Below are 27,974 nucleotides of genomic sequence, written 5' to 3'. Positions count from 1 at the left end.
AAAAACACCTTTTTCTCAGTTTTTTGTCCAAAATGTTGTGTTTTTGACAAAACCTACCTCTGTTCAAGAGGCAATAAAAAAAGAACAGATGAAGATAAAATAAAAACGTTTTTTTTGCCTAAAAGCAGAGGCTCAGATCTTTATTTTTATATATATCATCTTCATATATTCATGGAAGAAAATATTCAGCGGGGGCATTCAAATTTAGCGAAAATCGTCAAAAACCCTGGCGGTGGCTGGCAACTTTTTTTTAAAACGCTGGCGGGGAAAGAGTTAAGTGACAGTGAACCCTGAAAATCCTTAGCCTTGTGTATTCATTATTTATTGTGGATGTGCCACCCACTGTTTGTCTAAGTCAAGCGTAAAGCCTTGCTTTATTTTTACTGGATGACACATTTCTTTCTGAAGTATATCCATGAAGGAACCTTAGTCAAATTACACATTTCACACTGAGAATTTTGTTTCAATTACTACGTTTCACTTAGAAAAATAACTTTGATTTGTTATTTTTAGCAACAGAAACTTCCTGTCAAAGCTTGCTGGATTAATGCAGGGCGCAAAATCTCCAAAATCCCTGGACTGGCAGCAAAGCTGATTATTATGCGTTGGCTATTTGAAAAACAGACTGTGACGGTGTCTTAAGTTCGTCGAGCCTCCTGGTGGAGTTTTGCAAATGCGTGTGTGTGTTTGTGAACTGAAGTGTCTGTACTGACGGTGGGAGTGAGAACTGTGTGGCTGTCCAATGCTCGGAGTGTTTTGTGTGAAAAGCTTGTGTTTTTCCTCCAGATCAATGACTTTTTTCATGCTTCAATCTGTTAGCGTCTTACCTGAGTACTTGAGTGACGTTTTCCTGTACTGCTGAGGGGTTCAATAGAGCAATCTATCCATTAGTCCCACAGAGAAACAGTTTTTCTTGCAGATAATCACTGTATGTGAAATTTCAGCTCTTCAGGCAGCTGTCATTGCAGACAAAGATTGGCTGAGGGTTTATTTTTATTCCCCTAGCCAATAGAGAATAAAGTTCAACTAGTTTTTTTGTTTTTTTTGGATGAAAATATGAGTGGTGCTTGCTTGCACATGCAAAAAATGCAAATGTATTGTGGGTGATTTCCAGGACTTTGCTTTGCAAGTAAAAATATATAAAAAAAGCAGACCTTTAAGTTATATTCATTCATTTTTCAGCGATAAGAGGAATTTGACTAGCATACTGACTAGGACCTCTGCTCTGATAGGCCATTGACTTCACAAGTTCAACAGATATGATTGTGATTGGCTACAATGCTCAAAGCTTGTAAAAACATTGTAAATAGAAACCTTTGATGGTCAGAGGGCGTTCAAACAAACACAAACTAGAAAGCAGAGTCTATCAGCGGGTACCCGGTACACTGTAATACCGGCATTGGAGTATCGACTGGTACCAGTAGACAAACCTGAATCAGAAGTTAGCCTATTAAAATATATAATTCATTTATATATCATGCATATATTTATCCCTCTTTTTTGAGGTCAGTGCTGACCCAATTTTTTTTGGCAAATGTTAGCTTTTTCATCTTTTCTTCCCTCTCACTTCTTAATAAAACACTTTTTTTGTCTATAGACATTCAAACTTTGAAACCCTCTTAGCAGTCTTTATGAGCAACCCCCCAGTAATATCAATGCTTGTCTCTGCAATAATCCCCCCTGTACAGTCAGGTACTCTCTAAGGATTTTAATCAGTTCATTATTAGATTTTCCGGCACCTTTTCTGTGCTAACCTGGCTATGGTATATTAGTCTGAGGGAGTCTCAGTATGCCATCCCGTAATTCCTGGCCCACGGTATCTGTCTTGCCAGATGGCTGGTTGGTTTTAGACTGAGCGACGCAGTACATGGCACGCTGGAGAAAGGAGCAGGGGACCAGACTGCAGCACAGATGGCCGTGTCCGCTCATGGCACTGGGTCTGTGGAGGGCTGGTGAAGCTGGGTGAGGTAAGGAAGTGGCACCACTGAAACAAGCCCTAAAGACTGACAGAAGGTCAACTTATTATTACAACCAAAAGCAGATTAACAGCTCATGTTTGCTCTTTAAGAACAATTCTGTATGCATGTAGTATGAAACAGTCTGCTGGCTGTGTTCAGATTGGCAAACCATCATACTACAACATACTATTACTATTTTACTACATTTACATATTCTATTTATTTACATATATATTTACATATTACATACTATTTTTTTTGTTGAGCAATTGACCAATAATATTTTTTATATTTTAAATATTTTATTTAATATATTTTATAAAAGCAAAACACTTCTATTTTTAGCTATATAAACGTTCTGTCAGAAATGTAGTATTTTGTTCTTAACATTTACACTGTTTCAATAAGAGGAACATTCTGTTTTCTCATTGGTTGATTGTCAGAAATGTGGAGCTGGTAAATTTGAACGTTTATTCTCATGGCAGGGGGAGATGGAAGGATAGAAGCATTTCCTTTAATGATTTGATTGAAGATGGCCAGGGCTCACATGTGATCTCAGCCCTAATTGTTCTAAATGGAAAGTAAAAATACCATTAGTGTTTTAAAGGTAGGATGGGAATGGGGAAAAGACGTAGTTAACCAGTTAACCAGACACTTTGATGCAACCTCCATCAAACCACCATTCTTCCTGCTATCCTTAAATGAGTATATGTCACAGGAATCACTTTTTTCCCCATTCTATACCATCAAATGAAAAAAAAATCCTACAGACTACAATGACATTCATCACATTCATTTTTTCCATTAAATAAGAATATTCTAATGAAATACAACGAGGGAAAGAAATCTTGTATAATTCTTATCTTATGTTCAATGGCACACTTTTCTCCCCTCTCGTTCTTTGTCTATTGAGCAACCCATCATCTGCTCAGCTAATTGGCTCTGCTTCTCTTCCGTCGATGTCACTGATAGGAAAATGAATTTAATGAGAACTTGTGTAAGAAAATGTGGTTTAGTATGCTGATGTCACTCATCCTGCTGTGCTGTGATCTCAAAGCCTGTTTGGCTGTTGGCACAGCAGAAATGTTCAAATTAGATGCACAAACTTGACTGAAACTTGGGTTTTAAGTGTTTTTGCTGCTGTTCGGGAGTCTATGATGCTTCCTTTGGTTATTTCATAATATGAATGTTTAAAAGGTTTGGGTCAAAGTCAGATTTAAAAACAAACAAACAAACAAATGAAACATTGTATTCATAAAAATGCATTGCACTTTATCAAAAATGGCAGTAAAGAAGTATTAAGTAAATATAGAAAAAAATCAATGTCTTCATTATATTTAATCAAAATGTGATATCTTGCTCCAACTCTGATTTGACGTTTAGTGTCAGTGTATACCAAAAACCAAACTGCTATTTTCCATTGTTTTCTGCTGCTGCTGTAGGTATGCAACCTTCCTAAAAGTATAGCACTAGTTAATGCAATATTTTAGTGAAGGTCAACATTAATGTAACCAAAGTTTCAGAAGCAATAGCAAATAATGATAGATTTTGAAAAGCAGTTTAAGCATTTCAATTGGTCAAAATATACCTGAGGATGAGCTTGACCAAAAGCCTTTACATTATGAACAAAAGGCTCCTCTAATGTGGATACAAGTTGGATTTAGGATGGAACACCCAATTTTACATTCTAATCAATTTCAATAGCACTGAATCCAATAGTCTCAGAGGCTCACTATTACCCATTTTCCAACTAAAAATAACTGTTTCGGAACTGGTGCTGGTTCAAATTTGGTTCGGATTTGGTTCAACTTGCGAACCCTTTTCAGAACCTGTTTGTTTTTCCACTGACTTGAGCGCCCTGGAAACGACGTCGTTACGTCACTCTGTACGTCGCCATACGTCTTAGCTAGAAACGCTTGCAAGTACAACATTACTTTGGGATTATCTCTAACTCGTGTACCAATAAGGCTTTAAAAACAATTGAAATACTGTAATACTGAGTTGGTGCTGCTTTGGAACCAGTGTTCCTGTCCGAGAACTGGTTCTTTGGCTGTTGAAAACACAAAGAACTGGTTCGCTCGCTAGCAGCTGCTCCGAACCGGCTTTCAAAATGCTTTGGAAAAGGGGTATATTTTGTCTTTGTTTGAGTATCCTGTTTCACGGATTGCAAATGCTGTTTGCAATTGGTTTTAACTTTGAAAGCAGTCTCAAGGAGCCAGATGAGCACATGAGCTGTTAAACGACCCTGATGACTGCTCAATAGTTTGTTGTTCTTCAGCAGCCGATGTTTGTAAATGGATTGCTGAAAATGGTAACCAAACCATGTGTCATTTCGCTAATTGGAGAAGTTCGGCCACAGTCCCTGGCATTAGATCATAAAAGCCAATGTTGCATGAATAAAGAAAGCAAGACTGAAGGAATTTCAACCTTGAGAAAATTTTGTGGCAGGCATCGTCGCTGGCTCTGCACCGGCTTGTAGTTGGAGTAACGGTTGACTCCTGTTTTTCTAACAGCCAAAGAATTTCCCCTCCACTCATGCCCAGAGCAAGTCTGGCGTGAGGCCTCAGTAAACAAGACTAGACTAGGAAATGGAATCTGCTAGTTTTGATAACAAAGTTCTTCTTTTTAGCCATCTTTGTCTGTTTCACTCACTCACTTCCTCTTTCTTCATGTGGTATAACATTACGATTCTGAGATGGACCGTACAATCCTGATGTAGGTTAACATCCCAGTATAGTTCTAAAGCGGAGCTGGGCTTTACTGGAGGAATTCCACCCCGCTGGGCGTACTCCCCTTTGGTCCATTCCTGACAAAACTTACTGGGCTAGAAGAACCACCCTCTGTCCCCCAGATGTTTTCAATGGAGCTTTTGTGGAATGCCCTGAACCTGTGCCATCAAATAATGAACTGATCTCTTTAGGTACTCTGCAGACTGGCAGCTTAAAATGATAATTCACCCAAAAATGTCATTATTTACTTCTTAATTACTCATTTCTTTCCCTAGTGGAACACTATTTGTAGAAAATCAAGTTATTTTCAAAACAGTGAAAGTGAATAGTGACGTCAAGCTTTAAAAGGAGAAAACGTACCATATAGCATATTTCATTATATAGAGTAATAGCAAATTTGTATTGCTGAGTTAATCATTACTTTCCAACTTTTCAGTAAATTATTTCTTCTAGATCATGAAACCAGAATGATTGGTTCCCAAATTAGACTGTTCTGGTTCCAACTCAGTTACTTATTAAATTGGTTGCAGAAGTTAACATAACCAGAAAGTAAAGATCATCAGTGCATAACGACCTAAATTTAATCTTCAATATGGAGCAATTTTATGGAGTTTGATATGTTGTTCAAGGGCATGGGTGTCCAATCCTGCTCCTGGAGGGCCACTATCCTGCAGAGTGTTGCTCCAACCTGCCCCAACACACATTTCTGTAAGTTTATAGTATTCCTAAATATCTTGATCACCAGGTTCAGGGAATTTAATTAGGAATAGAGATGAGTGCTTTCAAGTCTTCTTGGAAAGTTTGTGTTTCAGAGTTAGTGATCAGCGAAACGTTTTTTCCTTGAAAAAAATAATAAAAATGGTCGTCGTGCCATAAAATAGCTTGAATGTATTTAGTAAATGCGGTTATAGGAATAAGCAAATTAGCCCGTCCCCACTCACTCACGACAGTTGAGAGATCAAGTCGTTGATGTGATGGTTTCAAAACGCTGGTGTTTCTAATGTCACAAACTACCTTGTAAACAGTGTTTTTGAGACTGTCTTTGGTTCACTGCAGTTTTAAGGAGAAAATACTCAGCAATGGTGTTGACATGAATCTACACGGTTTGTCTTAAAGCAAAAGCTTGATTTTTACAACAGGGGGTCTTTAACTCTACTTCTACAGAATGATGAATAAAGGATGTGCAACAGGTTTGTTGTTTTGTTGTTGCTTTTTTATGTTTGTATTTCATTTATGAAGGTTCTGAATCAATATTTTCTCTCTATAGTAATTGTGCAATGTCATTTGTACAATGTCACTAGTTTGATTGTAAATGGAAAACAAATGAAATTGTCATTCATTTAAAAAACAATTACTGTCAGAACAGATGCTGCATCCATTGTGTCCACCATCTTGTTTATGGTTTCCATTATTCCTGTTCTGAAGGTGTTAAAAGAGACAGAGAGACATCCTGTTAAATATGTGTACATGTGTGAACTCTCCTTGTTTTGTACAGTCGAGTAGGTGACAACATTTTTTCCACCCCGTCGGCTCTCATGGAGTAACGTCAGCTGTGTAGATGGAGCCTTTTCCCAATAGTCTATCCTCAAGGAAAACCCACGCTGTGTTTCCTGATCCACACTGAAATAGTCTAGCCGGGGAGCAGGAAATATGGGTCACCATCATAAAGCAATTATCTCCTTTTAATGTTTTAATGATTAATCAAGGGAGTTCAGTGAGAGGTTTTGATTTTCAATCGCCCATCCCTTACCATTTATATACTACGTGGTTTCCACAGTAACGGGTTTGATTATGGAAATTGGGCAGAATGAAGGCTATGATAATGGTCTGTCAGCTTGAGTTTATTTTTGAACCACACACACACACACACACACGCAATCACACCCTTTATCCTTCTTTTGTTCTACCAAGGAGATGTTTATTTAGTCCTGACAGCTGCTCTCTAATGGAATCATGTCCATTTTTATCTATTCATTCTGATGTTCATTGGTATAGTCTGTGCTGGTGTGTCAATGTGATGTCATTCATGTGCCTTTTTCTCTTTTTCCACTTCTCCTGTCTCCTTGCACACAATTAGAGTTATAGAACAAGCTCCTTGAAATGGTCCTTACAAAGCAACTAATCATACATTAATCTCTCCTTCATCAGTATGAAAGCATATAATGGTCCCATACTGCTCTAGAAGTAGCATTCAGTCATTGAATTTAATAATTTGAAGCTAACCAGAGTCATTTCCTCCTCCTCCTCCTACTTTCTATTTCCTGATTTTGTGTCATCATCACACTGATGTATCCAATCATTATGTCTCTTCAAGTATTTATAGGCCCCATGAATTGGCTTAACAAGCGCTATTTTTTTTTACACCTTTGTTAATATATTTCCTATTTAAACAGAAAGTAGGTGTAGGACATAAAAGCTTTAGTTTGCATCACTGCCGCAAAGATACTAGTCAAAAGTTGTTGGTATTAAGGGTAGGAATGGGTTTCGTTACAGATTTCTTATTTTGATTTGGTTTTAATTTACAAGATTCATTTTGATTTTGATTCATTTAATTTCAGTTAATGTTCATTTTAACATTAGCAAAATTTTGTGGGCAAAAAAAAAGGTCAATTTATCTGTTGTCAATAGTGTAACTATTAGTGTCTAGTGTTTGAAGCACAATTCCTGCAAGTCACTTTGAAACCAAGCAGCTTTCTATTGGTCAGTGTGGAGAATCCGTGTGACCAACTTAAACTTGTTGCAAAATCCTCAGGAGGAAATCTTTCACCCTTACAAGAAAGAAAGAATTCTAATAAAGAGATTGCGAAATCAGGTAAACTCTTATTTATTTATTTATTTATTTATTTTTAGGAAAAAAAATCCAAAAAACTAAAATTTTCATGTCAATGTGCTTTAAAGGGTGGGGAAATTCAGCATCAAATGAGGGAAATGCTGAAGCAAAAAAATGTTGGCTATTTTTTTTCTCTTTCAATTCTTATCATTCTCTCCACCTCTCCTGAAACTGTAACCCCCCTATCCCCCCATTTCCTGTTCTCCCCTTCAATGAAGAATGCATCTTTCATTTGAGAATTAGGTTTGGCATGTCTGGAACTATTAGAGTCCACCCCTCTGAAATGTGTTATAAATTGATGGATGTACCAAAATGGGGACCCAAGGCACTCTACCACATCAGACTGGAAGTGCTTTTCCTCAATGTTTACTGTAGTTTCTGGCTCTCAATAGGCCTCAAACTTTAGCTCAGGTGCTCAGGTGCAGGCCCTTATCCCAGCCAGCTGTTCTTCCCATTCTCCCAAGAGTTTTAGACCAATTCCTCTTGCATTGTGGAGCTGGATCCAAATTCTCTCGTCCTTTATAGCAGGCTGCACGAAGTGACTTCCTGTCATCCCCCTTCTGCTTCCTGTTTGTTCTGATGAATGGATGGTTTCCTTTAAGCTGCCTTCAGTGACGCAAGTAGTGTACACTATCCAACCCGCCTCCTGGAAACAACTGGTCCCTTTCATATTTGCCTTTTTTTCTATCCCATAAAAGTTACAGAGACAATAGCACTGCTCTGAGCAACATAATGCTCCTTTTCAGTTAAGCACAAATGTGTGTATCTTCTCACATCTCAGCTGTGATACAAGTGCTAATATAATTTGTTGGCCAAATCCTAGCTTACTTGTTTTATAGGAAAATGATCTATCTAATGAAATGAAAATTGATTAATTTTACATTCATTTTAATGTAGAGTAAGTCTAAATACTTATGTAAGGTTTGGGTGAGATTACAACATCCTGTGCCTAACATTTCTTCATTATTAGAGCTTGATCTACATGCTTTTATTGGACTTTTCCAAAGGAATATCCACCTAGGGGGTTTGTTAGAGAAGGCTGGTATGACATCAAACTCTACGAATGCAGTTTGATTTTTTTTTTTCTGTCTTTCCAATATCATTCCAAGTGATTTCATTTTCCGTTTCTGGAAAATCACCCACAAAATAAGAGTCTGTCATAGTTTTCTCAACCTTATGTTGTTCCAAACCTGTGTGATTTTTCTTTTGTAGAACAGAAAAAAGATATTTTGCAAAAAAAAATAAAAAATAAATAAATAAAATGTCCATACAATTGAAAGTCAATGAAATTGGCCATTGGCAATGAAATGATTAATGATGACACATTTTAAAAGTTTGGATGAACTAACCAAAAAAACAGATTGAAACTTGTTGATGTTTTTTGTCTGCAGTGATATGAACTGCGGAAGGGCGAACACAGGAGAATGAGTGTAGATGACTTTAATTTATGATTTTCTGAATGTGTCATAGTGTTTGCCTGGCGGTGAATCCCTAAGACATCTACTTACCAACTGTGTGAGGATGACTAATGGCAAAACTACAGACTACCTGGGCTGTTTGTGTGTTTATCACATGCACAACACTTTTAACCCCTCTTTTGCTCCCTGTTAGTGTTGTCCTCAAGCTCTTTGAGGTTTCGGAGTGGCACTATAAACACTAATCTCATCTGCTTAGTCACCATGGCACCCCAGCGTTCACAAACTTCAAGCGTGGCCTCTGTTTTTGAGGACAGCAGTCTTACCGTCTACCTCCTGGTGATTTCTATCTCTTTGCCTTTAAAGCTCTGGCAACAAGCCTGGAGTTTGGAGCCCTTAGCCAGGGCTTGTAATGAGATACGACAGATTTGGGGTGGGGTTTTTAGGGGAGCCGGCTGAGATGCTCTCAGGGAAATGAGCAAAGTGACAGCTGGGATGAGGATGGGAGGAGGATTGATTTGGCCTTGAAGAGACAGCACCATTAGATTGCAGACCCCTGATGTGCATGGCCACTCTGGACATCAAACCGTAGTATTTAGAAGTTCTGTTAATTTGTATAGCATTTTTCATAATATATTGGTCAGTGACATGTAGTGTTTTGTCCAGATCTGTAACTTTTATGTTAAGTTATGCTTGCAGTGACTTGAATAATTGCTTCTGTTATGAAAATGTTTTTATTTCTTAATTAAAATTCATTTTGATAATTTTTGGGAGGCATATAAGTTCAGAAATGTGACCACTGTCCTGATATCAAAATATTAAAAAACGAATTCGATTTTGTTATTATTGTTATTTTTTATAATTATTGATATAATTCCAATTTGATGGACAAAAGTTTTCCAAGGAATAGAAGAAAAATAAATAAATAAAAAAACAGGAAATGACGGATTTTTTGAACCTTATATTTTGACCTTTTATGGCAAGATAATTGTCATGTGGTGTGACTCTCCAAAAACTTAATGACATTTGTGAATTAATTCATGATTTCTGTAAAACAAAACAAATTAAAATAATGAATGATGTTAGAAAATAAATATATTATATATTTTTTAAAGATTTTTCCTCTTCTTTATTGCATTCTCTCTTATTTTCATTGACCCATGTGTCATCAACGTGCAGTATTTGTCTTCCCATGATTATCTTTCAGTCCTTTATCCAGTGCCAGCTTCGGTCAATCTGTTTTGCTCATTCCCGCCCTTCCTATTAGTTAGAGGCAGTATAATCAATAATGCATGGCTGTGTAATACCCTGACTGAGCAGATATCTCAGCAGGTAGCTGTGATTGTTGTTCGGGGACCAGCAGGTATTACTCAACACTGTGTTTGGTCCTGTCTTATAATGAAGGTCCCAGACAGAGCTTTGCTGCCCTCTCACCAACAGCTGTCTCAAAGACCGCCATGTAGCCATGAAATTAGATCATTATATAATGCTTGTTAAGCAAATGCTCACTCAAAGAGGCAGGGCTCATTGCTGTCTGATTACTCTTAGATCATTTAATCTTTTGTCTCTTTAATATTTATGACATGCTCACCTAACTTCTCAAGGAAACAGGTCATTTGAATCAAGGTCAATTGTCCTTGTTTGTTGATTCAGGGCGAAAAAGATCCATCCAACCATCCAATCATTGCAATTTCTAAATGCTAAATCCATTTGAAATGTATATGTTTCTGGCCCAAGAAGTAAGGGGACTATTTGAGGGGCATTCTGTACTTGGAACGTTCTTTTTATTTAATTAATAATTTATAGTGTGCAACAAAAAGTGTTCGGTCAGCCTGTGGGACGTGCATATGGAGATAAAGTACGTTTTTGAGTGCAATATTTTTAGATTTTCAAGGATTTCTGTTTGTTTTCTCGCCAGGCATTTTAGTTTTCCTAGTATAGATGCAGAAAAGCAGGATGGCCAAAGAAATGTTAATAGTGTTTCTCAGACTTAGGAAACATTTTATGAGCCCCAGAGACAAATGTAGAACATCTGACTTGAGTTTTCTTGTGAGTATGGTTAGATTATACTCTTCCTGCTGTTGATGATGGCGTTTACTGCTTCTCCTACATCTCTTTGCAAAGAGGAGTGTATATCACTTCAACTGATCCTGAGTTAATTAGTCGTTGTGCTTGTTCTAGCTTGTATCGCATTTTGCAAAAACCGTTCAGATTATACTTTTAGATTATTGTTTTACTTTTCCAGTGGAGTCTTGCTTAATGCGCTGTCATTAGATCAGGCCACGACACAGCCCTGTTGACTTCATGTCATTCTCCTAACAAGTCACCTAAGGGCTGAAAGCCTTGCCAGCTGAGGGTTTGGTTTACACATAGACATGAATGAACACATATACAGCCACAAGAACATCAGTATCACTCCACCAGTGTGATCTAGACACTTAAATCAACTTTTTAAATGTAGATAAATTGTAGTTATCGTACTCTTCTCCATCATTTGGTTATCATTTGTTTATCATTGAGTTACTGCTACCATGATCAATATAAAATGTCAAATAATTGTGATATAATCCTATGATTGCTGAAACAGTATTTAGAAACCCCATGGTTATTGTGTCTACATCTTAATAAAAAAGCAAAAATGAGCTCTTAATTGAAATATTCATGAAGGCCTGACTTGTATATTGTGCATGTTTGGAGACAGTCTGCCTCTGCTAGATTACAGGGCTCCTTTTGAGAGCTGAGGCGTTACAATGTGGCACTGACTCATTTCACATCATCTTAAATTATACAGAGGGCAGAAAATTACACGTGTCAGTGGTATTGACACATGTCGGCATTTCAGATTAGGGTTTGTCTTATGATACGGTCATGTACTAAAAATCATCACAGTGAGAAGTAGGAAAAGCCCAGTTTGTTGAACTTTGTTGTGTTTGACTTGACTGAGACACAGAGGCTGTGGAAATCCCACTTCTGTGTGATGTCAGAGTGAAAGTGTGCTCTCAGCGCAAAAGCACAATAGAGTCGGGACAGTAGCCCTGGGACTGTCACACCCCACTGGTCTCCTCTCTTCTCCGGGCTGGAAAATTTAGAGCATATGGAGGCAAAAGTCATCCGATTTCTCTACAGCAGGAAATGCAAAGGTACTGTTGATTCTCTGACCTTTTCAGTGTGTTTTCTTGTCACTTGAAACACTGGTTTGACAGCTGACGCAAGACTTGGCATCTACATCAAATGAAATGTGATCCTGCAGCTGTAAACAATGCAATATATGTGCTAGTTTATAGTCTTCCCTGTTTGGATAAAGGATCCTGCTTTGAATAGTTTACCTGCTGTATGGCGAAACGAGCAATGGCATTGTTGTTTTTAATCGGAGCTTTGGTATGCAGGACAAGTATCCATAGTTCCAGAGTTCCCAAGAGGTCATGTAAACATCATAATTCAATATTTCATTAGGCTGTCGGGATTGAGCTGGGTAAATTAATTTGGAGCCATGCTTGAGTGCTCGGCGGATGTTGGACATGGTGAAAGAGAGACAGAGTAAGAGAGGCAGTGGAAATGAAAAGTGATAAGCTTGGATAAACTATCTGAAGGTGTGTGTGTGTGTGTGTGTGCATGATGGACCTCTGTAAATCTCTTGATCCCATATATTATTCTCCAGTCTCTTGAAGTGTTTTAGTGTTAAAGTTTAGAATTTACTTGAATTTACTTAATCTTCACAAGGTTCGTCCTTTTAGGGTTTGCATAGAAGGTTGAAATGTCTCTTCACCAGCTATTTTTGACTTTGTTTTAAAGAACTAGGTTAGAGCAGCATAGACTAGATTGTGAAATGTGGGTAAAGGATTTTTTTTCTGCCTGAATCAGAATATGATCATGTTTTAGATGATGTAGTAAGCAGTCCCAGATGAAATATCCACATGCTTTTTGCATTTCAATTGAGTTTCCATTGCATAGTCATGGTAAAAAACAAAGTTTAGAATTTGCAGAGTGTCCAAAATGAACTTGTATCCATCCATAGAGGGTGAATTTCTTTTTCTTTTTTTTTTTTTTGTGAGTGTGCATTTTATAAAGAAATGCATGTTCTCTATTACAAAGATTAAGTAAATTACAGCAAAAACACAATTTTGTTTGTGCATTGTTGAGTATCATTTTGTTTGCCTAATGCGAGGAATATTCCACATGTGTTTCCACATGGAGTTTTAAAGAAAAACTAAACAACGTGAGACATCCTTTTTGACACTGTTTGCAAATATTTGAGCTTGAATACAATACCATTCAAAAGCCTGGGGTCAGTAATATTTTTAAAAGAAATGTACACTTTTATTTGGCAGTTGATCAAAAGTGATGTAACACAAATATTACAGTTTTTCTCAATTGCTTAAACACATCTCGTATTTCTCAAAACAGTTAACACAAATCCATAACATCTGACCCAATTCCCCAAACATTCTAATTTCAGGTCAAAATGAAGCTATACGCTGATTTCACGCAGCCGCCATTTTGAAATGGCTCCGGTGGGAAGAAAACCGGAAGTGTCACCTTTAATCATAGGAGAGTCGCGAATGCGATGGCGTATTGTTGTGTTTAATGTAGAAATTAGTTATTCTAAAAATGTACGTACATTTCATATATAATTCAGAACGTAAAAAAAAGAAGCAGGAACGATTTTGTATATAGATAAAATCCAGCTTTCAATGGATTAAATTACTTTTAAAAGATTTGAGAACAGATAACAGTTGTTGTCAATTGTAAAAATATTTCACAATATTATTGTTTAAAAAGAAAACCAGCCTTGGTGAACATAAAATACTAAAAACACTAAAACAATTTTTTTTTTTTTACATAATGAACAAATAATACTAAGCACCTTTATGCATAACGAGAGTATGAAGTACTGCAATAAATCTGCATCTTCTTCTTCTTCTTCTCTGATTGGCAGAGATCCGAGCCCAGTTGGTGGAGCAGCTTAAGTGTTTGGACCAGCAATGTGAGATCCGTGTGCAACTCCTGCAGGACCTGCAGGACTTCTTCCGCAAGAAGGCAGAGATCGAGATGGACTATTCCCGCAACCTAGAGAAACTAGCTGAGAGGTTCCTGGCCAAGACACGCTACACAAAGGACCCTCAATTTAAGTAAGTTTTTGCTGATAAATTTTAGTCTGGTGATCCATGGCGTTACCTGTGTGCAGTTTAAAGTCAATATGTTTATGCAGGCTTTTTTTCCTCTCTCTCTCACACACTTCTGATTACACAAGAGCTGTTTTGCAGTGAAAGTCGAGACTGTTGAGTAAACTCTCACCAGGGCCATGTGATATTCAGTCAACACTTCATTTTGTGCTTTTTCAAGATAAATTCATTAAAATCTTCCGTAACCACTCACATTTTAGTGTGTAGGCTTAAACAGAGTCTCCTTGTTTGTCAGGGTGATGATGAACCAGCTTCAGACCATGTAAATACAGTAAGTCTTTTGAGGCTTTCACAAGACCCTGCTGTTAAATAAGAGGCTTGTCTCACATCTCATGGTTAGATGGCAGTGGGGATTTTGATCGTGGAATAAAGTCAAGTATTTTCTTGGAGGTCCTTGGTTTTGTTCCAGTGACCCATATTTGATCCTCATACTGTAGTGGTTAGAGTTAGTATGCCGTATTACGAAGAAACAGCTGGTGTAACGTTAAGAAAACCAAGTAAAGTGGATCATTAATGTTTTTACTTAAGATATAAATGTTTATATTATATTGTCTGATTGAAAACATTAGCTTATAATCTAATTTTGTTGTTTTGTGTGGAACAAAACAGTATTTTAAGTGGCCTTGATATTATTTTCATATTTTGATATCATATCTTGAGTTTTTATTGGTTACGTAGAAAGGCAAGTGGCAATTATGCTGAAGACCTGGCATTAAATGAATGAAGGTTTCCTGATACCAGCTAGCAAGCTATGAGAATGATGCAGTCTCGCAGCAGTCATTATCACAGGATATGCTGCGGGAGAGCCTATTAATCAGTGTTATATACTGTATAAATGGATCTCTGTGTTCAGAACCTTTATACGCTAACCATATTGTCTTTCCCTTGTCTACAACAAACGTCCTGGCCATTATAAAGCAAAATATTTGCTTACATTAACATTTATCAAGGTGCTTTTACTCCCAATGCTTTTTGGTAACATATTGTCATCCTTTTAAGCTTGCTGTGTAGGGTTGGACTGGATTTGACTTGTTTTCCAGGGCCTATGCGTACCTCGACAGGTTTCTTTCTGGCGGTTTTGCCCCTGGCAATGTTTTGACATGGGGGATATCTAGTGCTTGAATTTTTTTCTTTCTTTCATTGTTTCTTTCGTTTTCCACCTTGTCATGTGCTCGTCATTGCTCCTTCCCTTTTTCCCTTTCTGTCTTTCACGTTATTTTGCTCTTTGTATTTTCACTTGACTCCTCCTCGGCTCCCAATGATGGTTTGGAGTGCTCGAGGCTTCAAGTCTGGGAAAGTCAACATGCGGACAGCTACTAGAAATGATCAATAGTTAGCACACATGTTTTTTTTTTTTTTTGAGAGAGAGGTTTCATGTGATAGCTCTGTGCCCTATCAGGCTATGGTGCTGATGACACCCCGGCGTAGAGATCCTGAGGGAGGTTCAGTTTCAAATGGAGGCATACTATAGTGTGAGAGGTGGATGCATATCACAAAAAATTCTTCATTTTCGGTTAACAACAATATATGTTACAATATAGACATTTTAATGGGAAAAATATTCCGAAATGACAGAAAAAATAATGTAATAATTGTAAATAATGAAATAATTATTAATAATAAATGGTAAGTACATAATATTTATTAATCATTGTAAATATTTGTATTTAAGCCATTATCAACAAAACAAATTTATCAAAAATAAATAAACAGTTTTATGGGAAATTCTTAAGAAAAATATCAGGATATAATTTAACTAGAAGTAACAATAATAATTTTAATTCAAAATAATATTTTATTTAACAATGACAACAATAATAATATATTGTTAAATAATACAATATTTTTTTATATATTATTTACATTTATAATAAAATTCGGAATTTAGAATCAATATATTATTAATACAAATTATTTATTGGAGTGACAGATGGATGGACAGACAGACAGAAACTAATAATAATAATAATGATGATGAAAATATATTATAATATAGTTTTGTATTCTTAAGCATCATGCATTTTTTCTATATTTTGCTTGCATTTCTGAGAACACATTTTTAACATAATTTCTTTTGCTTATTTCCTGATTTCCTCATATCTTCCTCATTTTTCTTTCACATTGGGCCTGTATTACGCCATCTCTCTCATTGAATTCCCCTCACTACACAAAGTCTACAATAACCCCTTCATGGTCGCCCTAATACCATTGACCCCCGCTGGGATAGATTTTCGAAGCTAAATACCATTCCCTGCCCTCCGTGGCTCCCAAGCTCCAACATCTGCATGTTTAACAGACGAAGGCAACATCTGGGACGATGATGCCACGATGGAATGTGAGGCATTTTCCGGCCCGCTCCTCCAGAAGAGCGTAGCTGTCAGTGAGGCCCTGACCTACAAACTAAGGGGCATCTATGGGGATCGTTTGGAGATCCCTGACATACCGCTCGTGTTCTTAAAGGGAGATTTCAGCTCAGTGCCCTCTGTTTTACCAGTTAAGGGTCAAAAGGCTCCTCTATGTGTGATATGACAGTGTGTGTCATTTGTTCAGCAAGCAAGCGGGAGGCCTGGTGACGAGTCGCCCGGCATTGAAAGGACAGAATGGTTAAGAAACACGCGGTCTGGAATGAAAACACGCCATGGCACTGACCTAATTTCTAGCATGCCTGATTTTCTACAAATGGTCTGAGTTGATACAAAGAAGCAGCTGAAACTGACCACAACATCTGGACTCATGACAAATAAGAAGGGTGGTGATTCGACTGGTGCCATAGATGAGCGGTGATGTGTCATATGCTTAGACCATTACTCTGCTTATCCAAGATTACACTACGAACCAATTCTCAACTTTTCTCTTCCCCCTCAAGAGGTCAAGAAGACAGCATAACAGTGATTTCATAATTTCAAAGTTTTTAAAACATAGTTACCTTACTTCCTAATGTCATAGTGTTATTGTGCTTTTCCAGAGTCCCTTAGGTGTGCCCAGTACTGCACCTGGAAGGCCACCTTCCTGATCCAACCAGATCCAAAAAACATCCCTGGATGTTTCAAGGAATTTATCCAAAATCACCCCTAAACCCTTATTCACTATTCCTCACATTACATTTACATTTAGTGATTTAGCAGACACTTTTATCCAAAGTGACTTACAACTGAGGACTAAACCAAAGGCAAAAACAATGCAAGAAGTGCTCAAAACACAAAGTTCAGACATTGCTCGGAGTAGCACAAGCCAAACAAGCAAGGATTTAAAGGAAAAGGAAAGATTTTTTTTTTAATTATTATTATTTAGTACACACAGAAGAGATGAGTATTCAGTTTTCTTTCATTCCAGATTAGGGTGGGCAGATCATTCCACCAGCATGGTACCGTGAATGAGAATGTTCTGGAAAATGTACCAGAATGTACCAGAAACCTTTTGACCGATCGTGAAGCTCATTGACCGATCGGAGGCTTCTGGTAGGGATGTTGACTTGTAGAAGTGAGTGGAAGTAGGAGGGAGCTGATCCTGTGGTCAATCTGTAAGCAAGTGTCAACACCTTGAACTTGATGCAAGCAGCAAGTGGTAGCCAGTGCAGAGAGATGAGGAGAGGAGTGATGTGGACCCTTTTGGTCCCTCTTGTTGAAGACCAGACAAGCTGCAGCATTCTGGATCATTTGTAGAGGTTTAGTTGCATATGATGGAAGTACAGCCAGAAGATGATTGAAGTAACCAAGCTTAGAAATGACCAGGGTCTTGGCGAGAAGTTGTATTGCATGCTCATTTAGGAAAGGACAGAAGGATCTGATGGTTCACAATGTCGAAGGCAGCAGACAGATCCAGGAGAATGAGAGCTGTTGATTTGGAAGCAGCTTTTGCGATCCGCAGGCCTTCTGTGACCGACAGGGCTTCTCGGTTGAATGCCCTTTCTTGAAGCCAGATTGGTTGACATCCAGCTGGTTGTTCATAGACAGGAAAGATGATACTTGGTTGAAAGCAACTCATTTAAGTGTTTTCACAATGAATGGTAGAAGAGAGACAGGTCTGTAATTCACTAAAAGTGATGTGTTTAACATTGTTTTTTTTAAGCAGTGGAGTTACCCGAGCCTGCTTAAATGCTGTAGGGAAAATGCCAATGTGGAGGGATGACTTGATGATGTGTGTGAGAGTTGGTAGAAGTGTGGGAGAGTTTGCTTGTAGAAGGTGTGAGGGGATGGGGTCTAGAGGGCAGGTGGTAGGATGACTGGAGAGGAGAAAATTAGATACTTCTTCCTTGGTTAGTGGAGTGAAGGAGGAGGGAAGTGTTGTTGGCTGCAGGAGAGGTTGGTCTGGGTTCCTGTGTGTGTGAAGCTGAGAACTGATTGTTGATAGTTGTAGATTTGTTAGTGAAGAAGTTAGCAAAATCATCAGCAGTTAGTGTGGTGGTGGAGGTGGACAGAGGAGAGTAGAGCCCGACCGATAAAGGATTTTGAAGGCCGATACCGATACAAATATTTTTGGGTTTTAAAATCCGATATTCCGATATATCGGCTGATATATATATATATATATATATATATATATATATATATATATTTTTTTTTTTTTTTTCAGAAACGCGCAACAAAACATTAACAGATTTCCCTAACATAGTTATTTGTAGTTATTTATAACTTTTACCTAAAATAATAATAAAGCATTTTAAAAAGAAACTTGTTTCTTTTATTGTCACAACAGAAAAGAGGAACATATATTAAAGTTCTGATAAATAAAATAATAATTAGTCCCTACATTGCCTTATAAGCTACCTTATAATGTCAGCTTGCTTATCCCTTTACCTGCACTTTTTAAATTCTTTCCATCAAGCTACATCAAACCATTTTCAATCATCAGTTGCTGCCTGCCTTCTAAAACCTACTATTTAGCGATTCTAAATCCATTACAGAACAACAGTCTGCAACACACACTTGGCGTTATTGGATTTCACACAAAAGAAAAGCTAACTTTTATGCACAAGATACGTTTGATGCTTTTTCTCTATGTCTAAATGTTTACTCCTCGCAAGTCTAACTTACATTTTACAATGCAGGGACGGTAACTAGAGATATGCTAGTTATAAATATAGTAATCATTACTTTATTTAGGCAGAAAAAGTTCATTGTGGTTTCCAAGCTCATTAATGTTAACGTTAGCGGTCTTCCACTGATGATAGTGGTATTAGCTAGCTTTGTGGTTAGCTAGTCTATGATGAGCCATAATTTAGCAATAGATGACGTCATACTGCAAATTGTAAAACATACATTTTCAATATAACAGGCCAAGGAGAGATGATTGAAGCGTGTTTCGTCTATTTTTATTTTATTTTTGAAATATCCATTTATCGGCCATTATAACTGCCGATACCGATATTTTGGAAAATGCCTAATATCGGCCGATAATATCAGCCGGCCGATATATCGGTCTGACTCTAGAGGAGAGAGTTAAATGTCTTGAACAGTGAACGTGTGTTAGAGGCGCTGTTGATCTTGTTGTGGAAATATAAAGATTTTACGGCGTGAACATCAGTAGAAAAGGCCGCAAGCAGAGATTGATACCTACTGAGTTTCAGATGTGTCTTGATTTGTGCCATTTCCTCTCCGCTGCCCTGAGTTCGGTCCGGTGTTCACGAAGAACCTCAGATAACCAGGGGTTAGAGCGAGTAGCGTGTGCTGGCCTAGAGGAGAGCGGGCAGATATTGAAGAGTTTAGAGGAGCATAAAGAATTCACATCCAGAGATGAGAAATGCGAGGATGAGGGAAGAGAAAGATGACACAGCTGAGGAAAAATGGGACGGAGAAAGTGAGTGCAGGTTTCGTCTGAAAGTAACTGGTAGGACTATATTACCCCACTAATATAGTCCACTCATTGGGCTTAGAATGAGAATCAGTTGTACACTCGTTATTGCGGTTGCCAATGAAATTTGACCACATTAGACTCCCATATACAAGTGTCAAAATGTTGCCTTTTCTGCAGTATCCAGTGTCACGATACCTCCCAGCCCATTTTTGAGGAGCTCGTGATTAGTTTGACTAGAGGAAGTGAGTCTGTCTGGTCTGGTGTGTTTGCCTGAACTTTATAAATGTGACGGTAAGCGAAAGCATGCTGGGCAAGTTTCATTTCCTCTCCATTCTGACTAACTTGACTGATGTCTTCCCAGTGTCATGTCTTGACAGAAGCCAAGGCCTTGTAAAACACTTCTCACCAGAGTGAAGAATTCCCCTCAACACCTTCTCATGTACTTTCCAAACGAGACTGAGTGAATGAATCAGACACTGTTCACAGTTTACAGTGGGGAAAAAAATAGAGGAAAACACTCTAACATTCTGAAATATTCCCATTTAAAAAACAAAACAAAACATTTTTTAGGATTATTTGATGAATAGAAAGTAAAAAAATATATAAATAATTAGAAATAACTTTTGTATGTGTCTTTACTATCACTTTTAATCAATTTAATGCATCATGGCTACATAAGTATTAATTTCTTTAAAAAATCTTACTGACCTCAAACTTTTGAACAGTATAATAAAACAGTCTTTATACAATTATTATTAGTATTATTGTATTTATTTAGATGTTTTTCCTTCAATTATTGTCTTTAATAGTCCATCCATGCGTACATTCAGCACTGTTTTGTGTACTGATATCATCACTCCCATATGTCCAAATGTCAAGAATTCCTTCATAATCTTCGTCACTTAAAATTCTCTACATGCTCCCATTTCACTTCCCTCGTGTATGTCACCTAGGAATTAGTCCCTCATGGCTTTACGAAGTGTTCCTTTGGTGAAAGACCGGCTCTGTTTGCGATGGCCTTGCTGTTAATTGGGCAATTCCTTCACTCATGTGACCTCAGCTTTTTCATGGCCTTCCAGAAATGACCCGGAGCTCCCTCGTCTGAATGCCCATTTAACCACTTAACTGTCACCGTCCCACAGGTGGGACGTTTGCCACTATATTTTTAAAACAATAATATCTTAGTAAATACCTTAAATATTATTGACAAACTATATATCATTTGAAAGCTTACAATCTCTAGTTTCCATATTTGGTGACTGATTTTAAAAATATATTACAGAGGAGCCATAATTTATCAATATAAAACAAGAATATTTTCATACTCATAAGGCATGTTCAGACCTTTATTTTAAAATAACAGTAAACATGAAAAATCATGAAAAAATGGTAGATACCTCAGTTTGTTTTCATGCCAAAAGTTCAAAAGATAGAATCCATTCAATTATTTTGGAAAAAAAAGGTCTGAAAAGTTTGAAATATCAAGAAAAAAATATTATAATTCACCATTTGTGACGTGGCAGCTAGCTATGACTTACATGCGTGTTCTTTGTATGTGTTTCTTAGAGGTTCAATTCATATCAAAATCTGCCAAACTTCCCATGCTACTTCTGAATAGGATCTCTACTTCAGAAATTGTATGAAAATTGTGAAAATAATGGTTCATATCACTCAAAACACGAATGGAAATGCAGACGCCCTTATATGGGCAGTAATGGAGTCTGATTGTGCCCTAGTGAAAAAGTTGGGTACTGCGCTCAAACAAAATCTTACTGAAAGCTCATTTTTTGAGATATCAACCTAAAATTTGAAACACAACTTGTTCAGATTTTTGGCTTTGATTTGTCTGCCATTTTAGAGTAGCCCAGGTTTTGAAAATATACATTTTATGTAAAATATGAATAATTAATATTTTTGCATTGTACATTTCCATAAACTCAAACCTCTATAACTTTTTTTCTGTTTCACTTTCTTAATTTATTTCACTTCTACAAAAATCTGCCAAATGTCTTCTTTAAAACAAGACCAATCATATGTCTATATTCCAAAGCATTCTTGAATTACAACCATTTAAGTTCGAAATGTGCATTTTCATGTCTATTCAAAAAAGGGGGGGTGACAGTTAACAGGTTAAGAACCCTTTCCATCAGCCAAGAGACCATGCTAATCTCATCAACATCCCTTTTGTACATTTCTCAAGAGGAATTGTATTTCTCCTAGGACTCCATCTTATGTGGTTATGCATGTGTTTTGCTTCTTTGCATATGAAAAAGTAAATTAGTGTGTTTAGGAGATTTTAGGATGTTTCTCAGGGCTATCAATGGTTTCAGTCATTGAACAATCATCAGATTGTTGGTCTCAATTCTGTATTCTTCATTTTTACACATTTCAGAACTGCAGAGATTTAAAGGATTTGTTTTGCTTGTACATTCTTGTGTACTCATGTTCGTGTGTCAATTACTGGAGATGTTCACACTGCATTTTGGCACACATCTCAGTGGTTTACCATCAGGGACTTACCTTCTTTGAACCCTTATTGTGCAAGACCTTCCTCTAATCTTTGCTTCACATTTTGCTGCATGCTCGAACCAGTTTCATTCGTCCGTTTCCCAAGTGTTGCTTTATACCTACAGTACATGTTGTGCGATTGTTGGCAGAGCAACATCAAGATCTCATTCCACACTTTACCTCAGCCGTAGCCTCCAAACATCCAAATGCAATTATTTCTGCTACAGTTCTTAACCGCATTTTTTTGGATGGGGGAAATGGGTGTCTGGGAAAGTTTGTGAAAAGTAAAGTTATTGGTGAGAGTGGTGTGCACTGAGCACACCTAGAATTGTTTAGTTGAATTGTTACCTGTGTACCGCTTTCTATTAATAAGTAGGTCTATTCTAAAGCTAAAGCTACACTGATATCTGCTCTCTATGTAGCAAGCTACTTCTGCGGCACCATCTCAGCAAAATAAAAACTTTAAGTGACTGAAGAATTTTGGGCAGAATCTCCAATAATGGTCAAAGTGGTATTTCAATAAAGTTAGCATGTTGCTAAGCTAATGACTTGTGCAGCGGTTAGCATTTGTTTTTGTGACGCCCCACTTTAAAAGTAGAAAATGTTGAATAAGGAGTCAATGAATGATTTTAATTTAGTTGATACTCACAAATGAGTTAAATGGGACACTATTACAAGGTTGTATTGAAAATATTGTGTGTGTGTATATATATATATATATATATATATATACAGTATATATATATATATATATATATATATATATATATATACTGTATATATATATAGTGCTTAGCATAATACACCCATGCTAAAGTTGACTAAAAAGAGGAAATTGATCCTTTGGAAATTGATCTTAGTGCCTTCATTAAAAAAAATAAAATAATAAAAAGCATAAAAGCATAAAAATAAAAAAATCCAACCTTTAAGAATTTTCTAAGAATAATGTATTGTAAATAAATACATGTTCTTCCTAAAAATACAGGGGGCGTAAGCCAGGACACCCCTATGTTAAATTCCCATAGAGGTAGGTATATTTTTATTTTTAAAGGCCAGTTATTTCATGGATCCAGGATAATATGCATCCCGATAAAATTCCCTTGGCCTTTGGAATTAAAATGGTGCCACATCATCACACACCCTTCACCATATCTAGAGATTGGGATGGTTTTATTTCACTTAGCCTAATAGCTGGTTTGATTTGCATTGAGAGATGATCTTATTGAAAGTACCCCATGCCAATCTCTATCTATGGTGAAGGGAATGTGTGGGGCTATTTTAATACAATATACATAATATATAATACATATAAAAAGACATAATCTATATAATAACATAAAATACAAACAGCAATGTTTTGATCAGAGCTAATGTAAAGCCTTCCTGTAGAAATACATTGGCTGTCTGATGACAACAGTTTTTTTTTCTGATCCTATCATCAAACAAGTTGCATAGGCATGGATGAAATGAGATGAGATGTGTCCAGTCCTTTCCACAACACTGATGAATGTTGAGCAGGAGAACAGGCTGTGATGTACCCTGTAGATCCCCCTGCTGAGCTTTGAATGCTGGCTGTTTTCCCTTTTCTTTGAACTAAGTGGGAGGAGTGTCTGTCTGAAGTCTTGTCAGCAGGCAAACCAGAGGGAATGTCCTGTAGAGTGAGACAGGGACCACGTCGAGTGATATGATTAGTCCAACGTGTTCTTCAACAAGGAGGACTGTGTCAGAAAAGTGGTAATACATCTGTACATCACTCGAGTTTTATTACCCAGACTAATTTAGGACGTCAGTAGTGCCGGTTTTCAGCCCAGCATATGTAGGTATTGATGACATGAACAGGTTCAGATGATGCTTAGCTGTGAACTGTATGTAATATGATTTGTGTATTTGAGCATATTTTGCATTTTGGAATTGAACTTTTGGAAATAACGTTGATGTTGTTACCAACAAGATTTTGGTAAGAGTTTGTAATGTTTTTGAAATCTAATGCTCACCAAGATTTGTTATTTGTTATTATAATGTATAAAAGTGTATTTCAATGTGTAATGTAATTTCTTACAAAATAAAAATGAAAATCTTTTGGTTTAATTAATCAACCCAGATGAAGTGTTTTTTGTTTTTTTTAAATGCAGTGTTTAGTTCCTCAACACTTTTGCCCTTGCAGGTCACAAATTGTTAGCCCTTAAAATCTACACGGTTGCATAATGCTGATGGACAAAGTTGCTAGTTGTTTAGGTTGATCGTTTTAGTTGTCACAGATGCTCAGCGCTTGAGTTAACAGCAGGACCAAGGTCATGTGTTAGCTGTTCCTTTGTAAACAGACAGTCTGTAAAACATTAACAGCCAGCCGGATGCTTTCTGCAAGCTCTTTAGATCTCGTTTCATCTCTCTCTTCAGACTGTCTGGTCTGAAGCAACTTCAGGTTTTGCCCCACCCATTCAGTGGCATTTTGGCAGCAGGGAACGGGCCCCACCTCATGGGCTTCTACGGGACAATAAGCATCAGCTGTCTCCTCTGGCATGAACAGACCGCTGGGTCCATCCCTCCAGCATATGCCTGGACTGGAGTAACCCAGGGCTTAGCAGAATTCCTCTTTGACATGGCATCCTTTGGTGTATTAGTCCACGAGTTACCTCCACACAGATGGCAAACAGGTTTATCAGGACAGATCTTTACGCATATGTCCCCTTCTTAACCGTAGTAGGACTGCATGTGTTAGAGTAACCTTTAACATCAAGGGCGCATTCCTGATTAGAGAACGTTCACAGGGTTTTTTGACCAGATTTATCTGTAATGATGATGTGTAAGTCTCAAGGTCTGTGACCAGTGACAAAGTGAGCTGTAGTTATTCATTTTCAAAATCTGTTATCAGTTTGAATAAGAGATCCAAGTGCAACTTTATACAAATAAGCAGTGTATATATACAGTACTATATATGATGTTTTGGCCATTAAGTTTCCTGTGGAAACTTTCCAGTTTCCTCCTGTTTAAATAGATATTTTAATAGTGTCTCTCATGTAAATTATTGGAGCAAAACATTTGGGTCTAAGTTTGATTATTTTCCATGTTTTTTGTTTTTGTTTTGGACTGTCCATTTTAGTTCTTCATTTAAACTTGATTTAGCTTTTCATTATCAAAAATGTTTACAGAAGTCATCATTTTAATATTAAAATGTGTTGGTAGACATGCCTTGGTTGCTTGCTTATATTAAAAATGTTAAATCTTATTTGCCTGAATTATTTGATTATGTTTAAATGATGGTTTCTTTGATGCCCGTTTGATTGTGTGTCATAAATGAATTGTCAGAGAAAATATTTGCAACTAGTACATAAAATAATAAATTTATTTATTTAATAACAGCTTGTCTCAGCTGATCCTGCTGCTCTCTGTACTCTGATGAATGATAATAAACGTGTTGTTGTTGTTTTTTGCTCTTCTCTCCAGGAAAGAGCAGAATGTCTTGTCTCCGGTCAACTGCTGGAACCTTCTCTTGACTCAGGTGAAAAGAGAGAGTCGAGACCATGCCACTCTCAGTGATCTATACCTCAACAACATCATCCCACGCTTCGCCCAAATCAGTGAGGACTCAGGACGCCTCTTCAAAAAGGTGACATTTGTCTTCTTTCGATTCCTCTATTAGAGCCACTGTTGGTTACTGAGCTTGATGCTTCATTTTTTTTATTTCTTTCAATTCAATCAATTATCTCTTTCTTCTCGCTGACGTTTTTCTCCTTTAAAAAGGTGCACTAAGTGGGATTAAGGGGTGCATATTCATAAATAGCATGAGCGTTTAACCAGAAGGTCTCTTACTATACTATTAGGGCTTTATAACCATATAGTTCATAACAATTTGCTGTGGATTCTTGAGTTCTTTGCATGCTCCTTCCATAGCAAAGGCTGTGTCATTTCAGTTTAAAATTGGTTTTAAATCCTCAGAAAACAAAGTTCATGGTCTTTTCAAAAGCTCGCCTACAGTTGCTTGATGATTTTAGCATTTTTATGTCTGATGGTAAATCCATTGAAAGGGAACCCACATACACGTACTTGGGTATATGGATACGGCAAACTTTTTTTTTTTTTATGTTGCGCTTTATTACAAATACAAAGTCCCTCACTCACCATTACATTCTTTATGATCTGGTGGGCTGGACAGCACTGGCCATCCGCAGAAAACAGCACTGGTATATTTTTATATATAAAAGCAATGCTAGGTAAACTTCCAGCTTACCTCTGTACCCTCCTCTGTCTCAAGTCTGCTAGTTATCAGCTACGCTCTTGAGTGGTTGCTTTTTAATGTACCCAGGGTTTTGACAGATCTGGGGAAAACTGCATTTTCATACTATGCACCCTGGGAATGGAATAATTTGCAAAAAGAATGATTTGCACAAAGATCTTAAACTAGAAACGGGTATATCAATTGATCAATTTAAGAGCATCATAAAGCATAGAGCATTTTTAAACTGCATGGTGTGTTTATGTATGGCTACTACCTTTTATGTAGCATTTTAATATGTTGTGTTTATGGGTGGCTGCTACCTTGGCCAGGTCTGTCTTGTAAAATAGATTTTTGATCTCAATGAGACTTCCTGGTAAAATAAAGGTGAAAAAAAGTGAACTTCTGCTCTTTAAAACGAATATTGAGATGATTATAGTCTAAAATCTCAAGCTAAAATTCTGTATCCTGTCAGGCAGGTGAAGTTATTAATGTGAGTGTCTCATGAAGAATGAAGTCTCATAGACTGGTTAGACAGGCAAGAATGTTCACTATCTAGACCAAGAGTTGTGAAAGAGATGCCTTCTGATCCACACATTTCGTTTCTCCATTGGTTGTCCAGGTGAATCCGTTTCACAGTTTATGGTAGCTTTATTTAGTGAGAAGATGAGGGAACCTCCACAGGTAATCTCCTTAAAACAAGCATAGTTTAGACTAGAGATGTCTTATCAGCCCTTCTGTTGAGCAGGGAATTTTGATACTTTATCAAAAGGGGTTGAGAAGCTCATGTCTATTTGATAAGACCTCTAGGTCTCAGCTATGTGTAATACAAGTTTGTGCTCTAAACCTTTATAAAACTTTCAAATCAAGAGGGAGAAAAGACTTGCTTCATTTTTTAATAATTCCCCCCCCCCCCCACCCAATATAACTAGTGGCAAGAGTCTCTCAGACCCCAATCAGCACTTCTTTCTTCCCCGCTGCTTCTCTGTCTGTTCCTCAGTTCCCATGAGAGAGAGATGAGCCTCCCTATCAACATTCATCTCATCTCTCTCTTTCCTGTAGTTTAGCTTGCCCAGCCCTCCATACTGCAGGAATAACAGGTATTTAATTGAACGCTCCCAGCCGGCCTCTCTCTGGAGGCTTCCTGGGAATCGCTGAAGTGCGATTGGACTTGCCCTACGTCCTAGTGCTGCACACTTCCCACCTGTCTTAAAAGCTCTATGACATGCTGGAGAAATTCTGCACTCTAAATGCAAATGCTGTCAAGGGAGCCGTGTCTGGAGGAGGTTTATGACTTTATTGAACCACAAGAGCAGACACACAATAAAGGAAAAAACTCTTAGAG

The 27,974-nt window shown here is 37.4% G+C and overlaps 1 protein-coding gene across 3 annotated transcripts in view; it reads left to right on the top strand.

The window, feature by feature from the left end:
• The window catches only part of srgap2 (SLIT-ROBO Rho GTPase activating protein 2), a 99,432-nt gene that overhangs the window by 37,755 nt on the left and 33,703 nt on the right, over positions 1 to 27,974 (top strand). For 2 of the 3 annotated variants that reach the window (XM_039673546.2, XM_039673544.2), the window contains exons 3-4: positions 13,869 to 14,061; positions 25,861 to 26,023. In XM_039673546.2, the coding sequence (XP_039529480.1) occupies positions 13,869 to 14,061; positions 25,861 to 26,023 (356 nt within the window). Of the gene's footprint in view, positions 1 to 11,962; positions 12,073 to 13,868; positions 14,062 to 25,860; positions 26,024 to 27,974 lie in introns of those variants that run through there. The other variant, XM_039673545.2, reaches the window with a different exon arrangement.

Source organism: Pimephales promelas, chromosome 21, assembly GCF_988280905.1.
Source record: "Pimephales promelas chromosome 21, fPimPro1.hap1.1, whole genome shotgun sequence".
NCBI lineage: Eukaryota > Metazoa > Chordata > Actinopteri > Cypriniformes > Leuciscidae > Pimephales > Pimephales promelas.
The sequence above is the reverse complement of the archived record's forward strand: the minus strand, read 5'-3'. Positions and strand labels throughout refer to the sequence as shown.